Source organism: Triticum aestivum, chromosome 6B (genome assembly GCF_018294505.1).
Source record: "Triticum aestivum cultivar Chinese Spring chromosome 6B, IWGSC CS RefSeq v2.1, whole genome shotgun sequence".
Classification (NCBI taxonomy): Eukaryota; Viridiplantae; Streptophyta; class Magnoliopsida; order Poales; family Poaceae; genus Triticum; species Triticum aestivum.
Genome location: NC_057810.1, coordinates 718,416,296 through 718,426,952, shown reverse-complemented (window position 1 = coordinate 718,426,952; position 10,657 = coordinate 718,416,296). Strand labels below are relative to the sequence as shown.

At 45.8% G+C, this 10,657-nt stretch overlaps 1 protein-coding gene across 1 annotated transcript; it reads left to right on the top strand.

Moving 5' to 3' along the window:
- Positions 1 to 744: 744 nt before the first annotated feature.
- Positions 745 to 4,412, top strand: LOC123135176 (protein FAR1-RELATED SEQUENCE 5). The gene is made up of 7 exons (XM_044554266.1): positions 745 to 904; positions 1,071 to 1,274; positions 1,623 to 1,820; positions 1,964 to 3,211; positions 3,336 to 3,623; positions 3,730 to 3,800; positions 3,913 to 4,412. The coding sequence occupies exons 4-7, from the start codon at positions 3,014 to 3,016 to the stop codon at positions 4,034 to 4,036; spliced, it is 681 nt and encodes a 226-aa protein (XP_044410201.1). The 5' UTR covers positions 745 to 904; positions 1,071 to 1,274; positions 1,623 to 1,820; positions 1,964 to 3,013; the 3' UTR covers positions 4,037 to 4,412.
- Positions 4,413 to 10,657: the final 6,245 nt, after the last annotated feature.

Sequence of the window (10,657 nt, the reverse complement as noted above, 5' to 3'; positions counted from 1 at the left end):
GATGGTTATCCGTAATCTCAGAAGAAGAACTGCAGTATAGTCTCGGTATTTTAGACGAGAAAATTACACGAGTATCACATTTAGGACGGTGGTGGCGAATTGGTACCAAGATTGATAGTTTTTACGTGACAGTACCAAGTTTGAGGCTAGCCGTTATAAAAAGGTCTAAATCGCGGGAGTGGCGTTTTGGTGGCCGGGCTGCCTGCAGGCCCGAATCTGGCGCCGTGCAGTACAGCGCGGCATTTCCCCGTTTCCTTCATATAATGATATAAAATTGACACACATTGTACAAATGTGCAGCTAGATGGCTTATCCGTAATCTCAGAAGAAAAATTGCAGTATAGTCTCGGTATTTTAGGCGAGAAAATTACACGAGTATCACATTTAGGGCGGTGGTGGCGAATTGGTACCAAGATTGATAGTTTTTACGTGTCAGTACCAAGTTTAAGGCTAGCCGTTATAAAAAGGTCTAAATCGCGGGAGTGGCGTTTTGGTGGCCGGGCTGCCTGCAGGCCGGAATCTGGCGCCGTGAAGTACTGCGCTGCGATGTGTGCGTGCGTTTTTTGTTGGAGGTATACGGTAGCTACTAAGTTGAAATACATGGGTGCCCGTGGCCTGCTGTGCCATCATTGTACATGGGCCTCGGGTGCGCGCTAGATACGCAAACACGTCATGTGCTTGCTGGGCTAATTTAAAAATAGCCTATGCGACATTAATCCTGGTCCCATCTGGCGCTGCAGGTAGGATAACGCCGATTTCTCAAGAAAAAAAAGGTAGGATAACACCGGAAGCGGTGCTTCTCCTTTCCCTGGTCGGGCCGTTCATCCCCTTCAAGTCGTGGCTGTGCGAGCGGCGTTTCGCCACTGGATGGCCTCTAGTTCTTCTTTGAGGAAGCAGAATCAGGGTAAGACCTGATCTGGCGTCCCTATTTCTCGTGTCGTTGCTTACCTCGAAAGGGGATCTTTCTTTGATTGGTGTTCTGCTCCTTGATTTCGCCCCGATTCGTTCTTGAGTTCTTCTCCACGCTGTTGGTTGGATTTGACTAGATGAGAACTGTGTATGTGCTGCAGATTGGTTCCTAAGGCTGATGCGGGTGATATTTTGGGTGGCGGAATTGATGTTGTGGAGTTTGTGGTTGCTTCCATCCATGAAGGATGTGATTTGTTCTCCAACGATATGGCGGTTCAGAATACGTCCACTGCATCTATGGGAGATGAGGGAGATGCAGAGGGTGTCGTCGTCAACAAATCAAAGGCCTCCTGTTGGACTCGACGGTAAGAAATACACACTCATTTGTCATTCCATTGCTGTTAGGCCAGAGATTGTACCTTCCTGTAATCGCCTTTGCTGTAAGACCAGATATTGAAGCTTCATCTACTCGCCTGTAACTAGAACACACGCATGTATAGAGTTCACCCCATGTAGAAACAATCTTTTACCTGTTATAGCGTTCATGCTAGCTTGGAACCATAATTTTTACAATCAGCGTCTCATGTTGCTAGATCATATTTATTGATTCTGTATCAAAAGATCAACAATTTTTTCTTCAGAAAAACAACCTGTTTATATCGGTCTGTACAAGTACAGAGTACATTTAACACCAGTTTGTGGGGAAAATGCAGTGTTAGGATTGGCAAAGCGCCAGAAGAGAGGGATGCCAACCCAAGCAGAGTCCTTGCCCTCGAAGCTTCAATGCGAGGTTATGCAGACAACAAGGTTGGCACTGTTGTTAACCCGGCGCTCAGAACTAGATTCGACACAGTTGAAGAAGCGTGTGAGTTTTACAACCTATACTCCTGGGAGACTGGGTTTAGCGTCAGGTATGCCAAAAACAGGCTGCATGCAGGAGTTTGTGTGCGCGTGTGCAGTGATGATGATTCATTAATTAAAAAAAGAGAAATGTTTCCCCACACCTACTTTTTTCATTTTTTATGCTCTCATATCTTATGGAAAAACTCAACAGGGCAAGCCATTGCAATCGAAAAGCCGCTCGACGAGGTGTGGATGCCCCGTGTTGATGCGGGTGCTTAGATCTGATGATAGAGGATGGTACATATGTGAACACAAAGCAGAACACAACCATGCAGTCTCAGTTAACTGTATGGAGAAGCTGCACTGGAAATCGCACCGGCACATAGATAGATACATCAGAGGCTTGGTGAAACAGCTGAGAGAAAACAATGTAAGCCTGAGCAAGGTTTACACTGTGGCTGGCAGTTTTTTTTGGATCTGTGAAGGAGGTGCCATTCACAAAGAGATCTCTCAAAACTCTTTGTGGAAAACTTAACAGAGAGCAGTCAGAAAATGATGCCACAAAAACAATAGAGGTGTTCAACGCAATGCGGGCTGAAGATCCTGAGTTCAAATACAGTGTGCAGGTTGATTGTGATGGTTGAGTCAAAACTTTGATGTGGACAACAGGGAGAAGCATCGAGCAATTTAAAGTGTTTTAGCGATATTGTCACGTTTGATACGACATACAAAACTAATCTATACGACATGCCGTTTGGCCTCTCGTTGGTGTCAACAATCACTTCCAAAGCATTATTTTTGGAGGTGTGCCGATGAGCCATGAGAAAATCGACACTTTCAAGTGGATATTCATAGAGTTCTTCTAGATGATAGGAGCGCCACAACCACGCAAAATCCTCATAGGTATTTAATAAAATGTTCTCGTCTAGTTACGAGTGTTGATCTTCTTTTTAAGCTTGCTGTGAAAATGTTTTCCTCCTGGAATGTGCTGATAGAGAACTGTTGGTTTCAAACCAAGCTCGTGCAATGGAGGTTGCCATAGAAGATGTCATGCCACATACAAGTGGTGCAAATGGCATGTGTTGAAAAAAGCAAAAGAGTGCCTTGGGCCACTGCTAGGCAAGGGTAGTGAGTTCAAACAGGAGTTCAACAGGATGGTGCATCACATGGTTAGTGAGACAGAATTTGAGGATGGTTGGGCATGTATGGTTGAGAAGCATGGTCTACAAAAAAATGTATCAGAGAAATATATGAGACTCGGATGAAGTGGGCTAAGCCTTACTTCATGGATGCTTTTTGCGCCAAGATGACCAGCACGCAACAGAGTGAAATTGCAAACCATTTGCAGAAAGGATATGTGCCACCAGGATCCTTGGTGCACCTTTTCATCAGGCAATATGAGAAGATGCAATTTGACAGAGATTCAGAGGAGAGTTATCGAGAGAAGAGAACCAAACTGGTAAGAATAAAAGTTTTGTGTGTTGTCCTTTGACGAGCAATTTATATTTCCATGAATCATGTCTTGTTGTTGACAAAATATGGAAAGGTAAAAACACATGATAATGATATGTCTCCACATGCAGGGTGGTGTTTTGCTTGCTCAGAACCTACCTATTGAGATACATGCATCAAAAATTTATACGAAGGACATGTTTGAAAATTTTGGCGAGATGCTATATGAATGTGGGTCATATGTTCTGATCGAAGTTGTGCCTCGTCGTGAATACATAGCGAGGCATGTAAAGAAAGATTCAAGGGACAAATGGTGTAAAAATGAATTCCGCGTCCAGGTCAACAAGCTTGCTGACGAATTCAAGTGTGAATGTGGAATGTTTGAACATTTTGGCATGGTGTGCAGCCATGCACTGAAGGTGTTTTTTTTCTAATTGTTCCTCTGTTGTACATACAAGACAAATTATTGCCAAGAGCAAACAAAAAGCGTAGGTTTTGACGATGATCTTTTTCTCTTGTTCTCAGGTAATGATACAGCTTGGTCTGCAGGAGGTTCCAGCCGGGCAAATACTGAAGCGTTGGACAAGGGATGCAAGGTATATATATACTCCCTCCAGTGTTTCTACGTTACCAAAAGGACCAGGGTCCTCTCAAGTACTCTTCGCGGCGACATAATAATTTGCATCTGCTTTGCCTTGAAATTGTTAGACTCGGTGACAACAATGCGGATGCATATGCTCTTGCGATGGATCAACTAAGAAATATGAAAACATTGCTTTGCGGCGCCATCAAAGAAGAGACTAGCGGGGTGCCCTACGATAAGCCACAATAAAGCACCATATGAACAGCCAGCTAAGAGGAGTAGGTTATGTTCAATCTGCCGGGGCCAAGGGCACAAGAGCACAACATGTCCACAGGATGGGGATCTTCCAAAGGCGACAAGGAATTCACCTCATTGCTCCAGGTGCAGCCTGACAGGCCACAGAAGGAACACCTGCACCAACACGCCCAAGACAGATTTCTATGGTTGATTTTATTTATTTTCTATGCTTGAAATATGACAGTTTCATGTAACCGTGCTTATGTGGATGTCAGACTACTAGTGACCACTCCACATATTAGTGAACCTCTATGTATGTAGTATCGTTTGCTGTCAGAGAATTAGTTGGAGATTATGTGTTTTTCAATGTGGAAATCACTTGCTTGGACTTTTTCATTCTGTCAGTGACCAAATTGTGTTGCTTTGATTGGTGTATGACTGGGCAGGTGCTGACGCCTTTTCCTGGAACGAACTGAGGATGAAGACAAAGCCATGTCGATCTTGTTTGAGCTGGGTGCGGCTGCGATGGAGAGCCATCTCTCCTACAAATAGCCGGCGAGACCAAGGCAACGGCAGGATTCTCAACATTTGACCCAAACGCTCCCTGACGTTGCACATGTTGACGGAGTCAAATCCCGTGCCCTATGCCTGCTCGTGTACGTGTGCCCGCAAGATTTATTTAATAGCAAATACGGGCGCTTGTGTACGTGTGCCCGCAAGATTTATTTAATAGCAAATACGGGCGCTCGGCAGCGAACTCTCCTACGAATACGGTGGAAATGTGGTAGCCTCATAATTGCTTGGCACCGATCGCAATGAGCATCGACGGGGCTGATTCCGGCCTGCAGGTAGCTCGGCCACCAAAGGCCATTTTCGCTAAATCGCATATAAACATGTATTGACGGTGTATCTGACTGGCGGGGTCCACCTGTCAGGTGCCTATATGGCGTGTATTTTGCACAAAACCCTCTTGCTTTATACGCAATCACATAAGTACCCACTATTTTGCGGGAAAAAGGTCCTAGATAAGCGAAATGGAAAAAAATGCGCCAGAGAGTGATTGAACCCTTGACCAGCAGAATCGTGCGCGCTAGCCACCACGCCAGGGCGATGTTGGAGTAACAAACCAGGCGAGATACCTTTTATACTACTCCCTCCATTCAAAATTACTCGTCGTGGTTTTAGTTCAAACTAAAACCACGACGAGTAATTTGGCACCGAGGGAGTAGGTTAGACACGTTGGGCCGGCGATTGGGCCTAGCTAGGGTGCACGTGACCCAAAATTTATCGACGCGTTTGATTTGCCCCGGTAACGTGGGAAAACCCTATTTGACGCATTTTGCGTCAAGTAGTCGGGGAATCGCACAGGCGGGGCGATCTAGCGAGCGATTGGGCCGGCCCAACTATAGCGTAGGTATAGCTTTCACGTTCTGGTTTTGGGAAACTTCTAGACGATTCCCAGCCGGTTTTTACTGGTTTTGGGAACCTTCTAGAAGTTCCTGAACCGGTTTTTTATTTTTCATTTCTATTTTTAGTTTTTCCATTTTCTTGTTTTTCTTTTTTTCTGTTTCTTTTTTTCTCTTTTATGTTTCTTTTTTCTGTTTTATCTTTTCAATTAGATTTTCCTTTTAAATGCTTTTGGATAATTTAAAGTTTTGTTCAGATTTCAAAAAACGTTCCTCCTTTGAAAATTTGTTCCAGATTCACAAAATGTTTCAATTTCAAAAGTTGCACAGGAATTTCCAAAAATGTTCCTGTTTTCAAAATTTGGTCAAAATTTCAAAAAATGTTCAGGAATTCGAAAAAATGTTCCTTCTATAGAAATAATTCACAATTTGCAAAAATTCTCATGGTTCAGAAAATTTTCACCAATTTCCAAAGATGTTCGTGATTTCAAAATTTGATCAGAATTTCTAAAAATGTTCATATTTTAGAAAAATGTTCATCAAAAGATTTTCGCAATTCCAATTTTTGTTAGGAATTTCGTGAATTGTTCCATTTTCTAAAAAATGTTCACAATTACAAAAAATGTTCGCGGCTTCAAATTTTTGTTTGATATTTCATAAATTGTTCCGTTTTTCAAATTTTTGTTCACAAATTAGAAAAATGTTCGTAGTTGCAAAATTTGTTCTAAAATGAAAAAAAATGTTTGCATTTCGAAAAGTGTTCAAGAGTTTCAAAAAATGTTCGTGGTTTCAAATTTTTATTAGATATTTCTTGAAATGTTCCATTTTTCATATTTTTGTTCACAAATTCAAAAAATGTTCGTGGTTTCAAATTTTTATTAGATATTTGTTGAGATGTTCCATTTTTCATTTTTTTGTTCACATATTCAAAAAATGTTCGTGGTTTCAATTTTTTTTCTTGGCATTTCATGATATGTTCAATTTTGAAAATATTTGTTCAAAAAATTTAAAAATGTTCGTTGTTTAGAAATTTGTTCAGAATTTCATAATTTGTTCACAACTTCAAAAAATGATTTATGTTTTTCAAAAACATTTTCTGCAATTTCAATTTTTCTGATCACATATGCAAAAAAAATGTAAGCATACGGGCATTGTACGGACACTTTTCAAAATCTAAACTTTCAGAAAAAATGTGTGCTTATTTTTTTAAGATGTCCACTAGAGGAACTAATTCTGGCTCGCTATAGTAGATCATTCCGGTTGTAGGGGCATTGTAAGTTCTTTTAGTTTCTTTTACTACCAGAAAAGCTGGCAGCTGGAGTGGCTAGGAGCGGTCAGTCGCAAACTCTCGGTTGCCAATGGGCCAGAAAATAACATTCAAGGGGGAATAACTGTTTTCAGAAAATGTGAGTTTCCTAAAAAGAATTCACGGATTTGAAAAGTAGCTGAGTTTATAAAACTATTCCCGTTCTAAAAAAGTGTTTGAGTTCGAAATTCAAAATATTTCGGATTTGCCGGTAGCTGTTTGTTCTTATACGTTGGCGCTGATATATGAACCAGAAACCACGCCAGCTCACTTGGCTAGCAACACTAGCATATGTGTAGGAGATCCTATGTTCGAATCCAGCTGAATGCAGTACTTTTTGCCTATTTTAGTAGACTACAGTAGTCTGCTCGCGACACGACCAATGGGCCAGCCCAGTCGCGCGTGCCCTTATGCGTCGCGGAACTGTTTGACGCAAAACGCGTCGAATAGGAGGTCCCGGTAACGTGTTCGGTTAAGGTATCGGGAAGCTCCGTTATCTCTTTTTTCTTTACGAATACGTGATCTGTTTGGTCTGCCCATCCGACTCCCGTTTTTCTAATGCGTGGGAGCGTTTTCAATTTTGTGAACACCGTATCGGAAGGACACGTAGGCACCCGACACCCGACAGGCGACCCCGCCGGTCAGATACATCGTTAATATAAATAACGGGCATTTATGTGATTGTGTATAAAGCAAGGGGTTTTCTGCAAAATATATGCCACATAGGCACCCGACAGGCGACCCCGTCGGTCAGATACACACGTTAATACGTGTATATACACGATTTAGACCTTTGTGTAACGGCTAGCTTCAAATTTGGTACCGACACATAAAAATTATCAATTTTGATACCAATTCGCCATCGTTGCCTTAAATATGATACTATCGTGTAATTTTCTCATTTTAGGCAAAATGACATGCATACAGAAATGCCAAATGTGCTTACAAACACATTGCTGTACAAAAGCCGTCGGCAAGATTTGATGTGTGGACTGACCTCCTCATCACCCACAGAATTTTGGCAATAAGCTGAAGCTGCATCCACTGAGCGCTTGTTATCGACTATGGTTGAATAATGGAACTGTAAGTCAGAAACAACATACATCGAGTGAAATTAAGCTCGGCGACTACGCAAAGCTAATCTGCTGTCAAATCTCTCGCATAGGCAGAACCAATGCAACATCTAAACATCATTTGTTTAGATGTTGCATTGGTTCTTTGCCAAACCTCTACGCTTGTTATCCATGATCTTTGCCTCCCAACCAACAATAGTATCAGAAATTGTGGGTCGATATAGGATCTCTCCCCTTTCCTCCCATACTCAGGTGAATGGCGGGCGACCTCGCGGAAGACGGGTGAGCGCGCGGCGGCGCTGCCCCGATCTCCCTTCTTTGACCTCCCCTTCAGCAGCTACGACCAGATCCGGGATTCCCTCGACGTCCTCTCTCGGCGGCTGCTCTTCTCCCGCGGTGGCTCGCTCCGCTATGGCTCCTCCTCCACACCCGAAGCCGGCTTCTGCGCCACCATCGGCGGCGGCAGCCGCGGCCTCCCCAGCCCCGTCCGCCTCCCTCTCGGCCTCCTGCACTCCACCATGCTCGGCACCCCCGTCGTCATCGGCGCCGGTTGCTGCTCCGGCCGTGCTGGGTGCGGATACCAATGGGCAGAGGATGCTTCCTTGGCCAAGCCGATGCACGCGACCAGGCGGCTCCCCTGCGCCGGCAACGGCCCCTACGGCCCCGTCGGACGCCGCCCGTCCAGCCACCTCCAAGCTCGTGGTGAAGCTGCGACCGCCGCCCGCCGTCGTCCCCCGAGGTTCGACCCCGTTCGGCTTCTCCAGCAGCATTCCATCAAGTGAAGCTTCCATTCTGGAACAGGAGTCCACGCCTCAGTCTCTTCCGTGCGTCCACGCGACTGCCGTTGGCAACGTCGTCCCGGCGATGGCACCGACCCTGCTCCAAAAATCTGTGCCACAAATCCCGCGTCCGTCGCTGCCACACTCGCTCTCCCCCCAGCTTGCGGCTGCGGATTCTTCGGCACCGCTACCCACCGCTGCTGCGCTAGCTGCGACTGCCCTTGCTTCCCGCAGGTCAGACCCGACCATTGGGGGGTGGAAGGCAACAACATCCTCGGACGCTGCGCCCACTGCTCTTGCATCGTCGCAGATCATTGCTCGAGGCGACTGATTCGTCCCGCCTGTGCGCCCTGGTTGGGGAATTGGCGTGGATGCTTTCGTCGGGATGACGCACCTACCGTTGAGTGTCGTGTAGCCACTCCGCGCGGGGATGAGCTGGGGGGCTGGCAGCTCGTCTCGAAGGGGCGTCGTTCGGCGCCTCCTCTGGCTTTTCATCGCCCTACCTTCAATGCACGGCTGCCTCCTTCGACATGGCTGAGAGATAGATGTTTCTGGTGTTTGTGTCGGGGTCATCGAGGACACTCTTGCAGGGATCCAATCCGTTGTAGGAATTGCCTCCGTTTCAGCCCCATTGCTTGCTTTTGTCGTGCGAAGCAACCCGTCGACGAGGCTATGCCGCAACCATGTGTTGCTCCACCGCCTGCATCCGTCATCCAAGCTGATGTCCATTACAACCCGTCCTTGAGCAGCAGGCTGAGCTACTTTGCGTTGAGCTCCGCGAATGTCTTTCGCGTGTTGAGAGTGTCTTGGCAAGGGCTGAGGTTGCTCTTGGTAAACTTCAGGTTGTGCCGATTAGGTCTCTACTTCCCGAGCTTCAGATTGGTTCTGCAGATGGAGAGGAAGTCGACCTCTATGGAGGGTTCTCTCCTCATGCTAGGCCCTGCTCTATGGTGTCGACTGATGTTGGGGGTGAAGTGGTTGTTGAGGTTGTGGCTCCAATTCTACAGATTATGCCTGAGTTGACAGTGCTATGTGAGGAGTCCACTCCACCTCTTTCGGTGGCGATTCCGAAGGAGATGAGCTTGCTAGGGGCTTTGGCGGTGCCCACGACACCCTCACCACCGCCCTTGGAGTCTAGCTAGACTGACTTTGTGGTGTGTGCATGTTTGGATGCCTCGGTCACTCGCTCGCCTGTGACCGTTGGGCACGTGATGCCCCCAGGTGGAGATGTTGTTGGGACAAATACGGTGGCACCTTGTTCCGATGCTCTCTTTGCAAAAGAGCTTTGCAGCTTGCTCTCTAGCTTGGAGGCGGCTAGCCCTGGGTCTAGTAAAGCGGTTGCATGCATCCTGACCGAAAAGTTTAACAAAGACAAGATAAAAAAGGTGGAGAAGTCTCTCAAAAGCAAAAACAAGAAGAGTGATGCCTTAGGGAAGGCGTCTGCGGCTGCTTAATGGTTGCTCCTTGGTCTTATGGGTCGTCCTCATGGTTTAGCTTATCATCGTGGTTTTTGGGGGGTCATTTGTTTACATCCGAGGTGTTCTTTTTGGGGATTCCTTTGCAATGTAGATGCGTGTGGGCTTGGGTCTGTTGCTTGTTGGAAATGTCTGTAGGGTCGACAGTGCGATCTTGGGGTTTTAGACTTTGGGAGTAGTCCGCATGTGATTTGTTTGTATTGGTTTTTGCCCGGTTTTCTATTAATTAACTGGACACCTCTCTTCTTATTAATTAATTGACGAGACAAATCTTTTGCCTCCGTTTCAAAAAAAAGAAAGAAATTGTGGGTCATCAAGGTGTCATTTCACCCAAAAAATGAGGTGTCAAGAGTGGGGATTTGAACCCACGCCCTCATTAAGAGTACCGGGTGCTTGTAACTGGCGCCATAAACCACTCGGCCATCTTGACTTTCCCTTTGTGAAACCGATGTTGAGACGGCCGCTTGATAAGACTATCGAGATCCTGGTGAACTGGCTATATGGGACTAAATATGTTTCGGCTCACCGCATCTTACCGGTGACTGTGAGCATGGTCGCCGGCGAATCCCCACTGCTCCGCCGCACGTGTGATGC

Coding starts and splice junctions, on each gene's coding strand:
- LOC123135176 (XM_044554266.1), top strand. CDS start 3,014: ATGAAGTGGGCTAAGCCTTACTTCATGGATGCTTTTTGCGCCAAGATG. Junction 3,212..3,335: donor GAGAGAAGAGAACCAAACTG/GTAAGAATAAAA, acceptor CTCCACATGCAG/GGTGGTGTTTTGCTTGCTCA. Junction 3,801..3,912: donor CGTTGGACAAGGGATGCAAG/GTATATATATAC, acceptor TGAAATTGTTAG/ACTCGGTGACAACAATGCGG.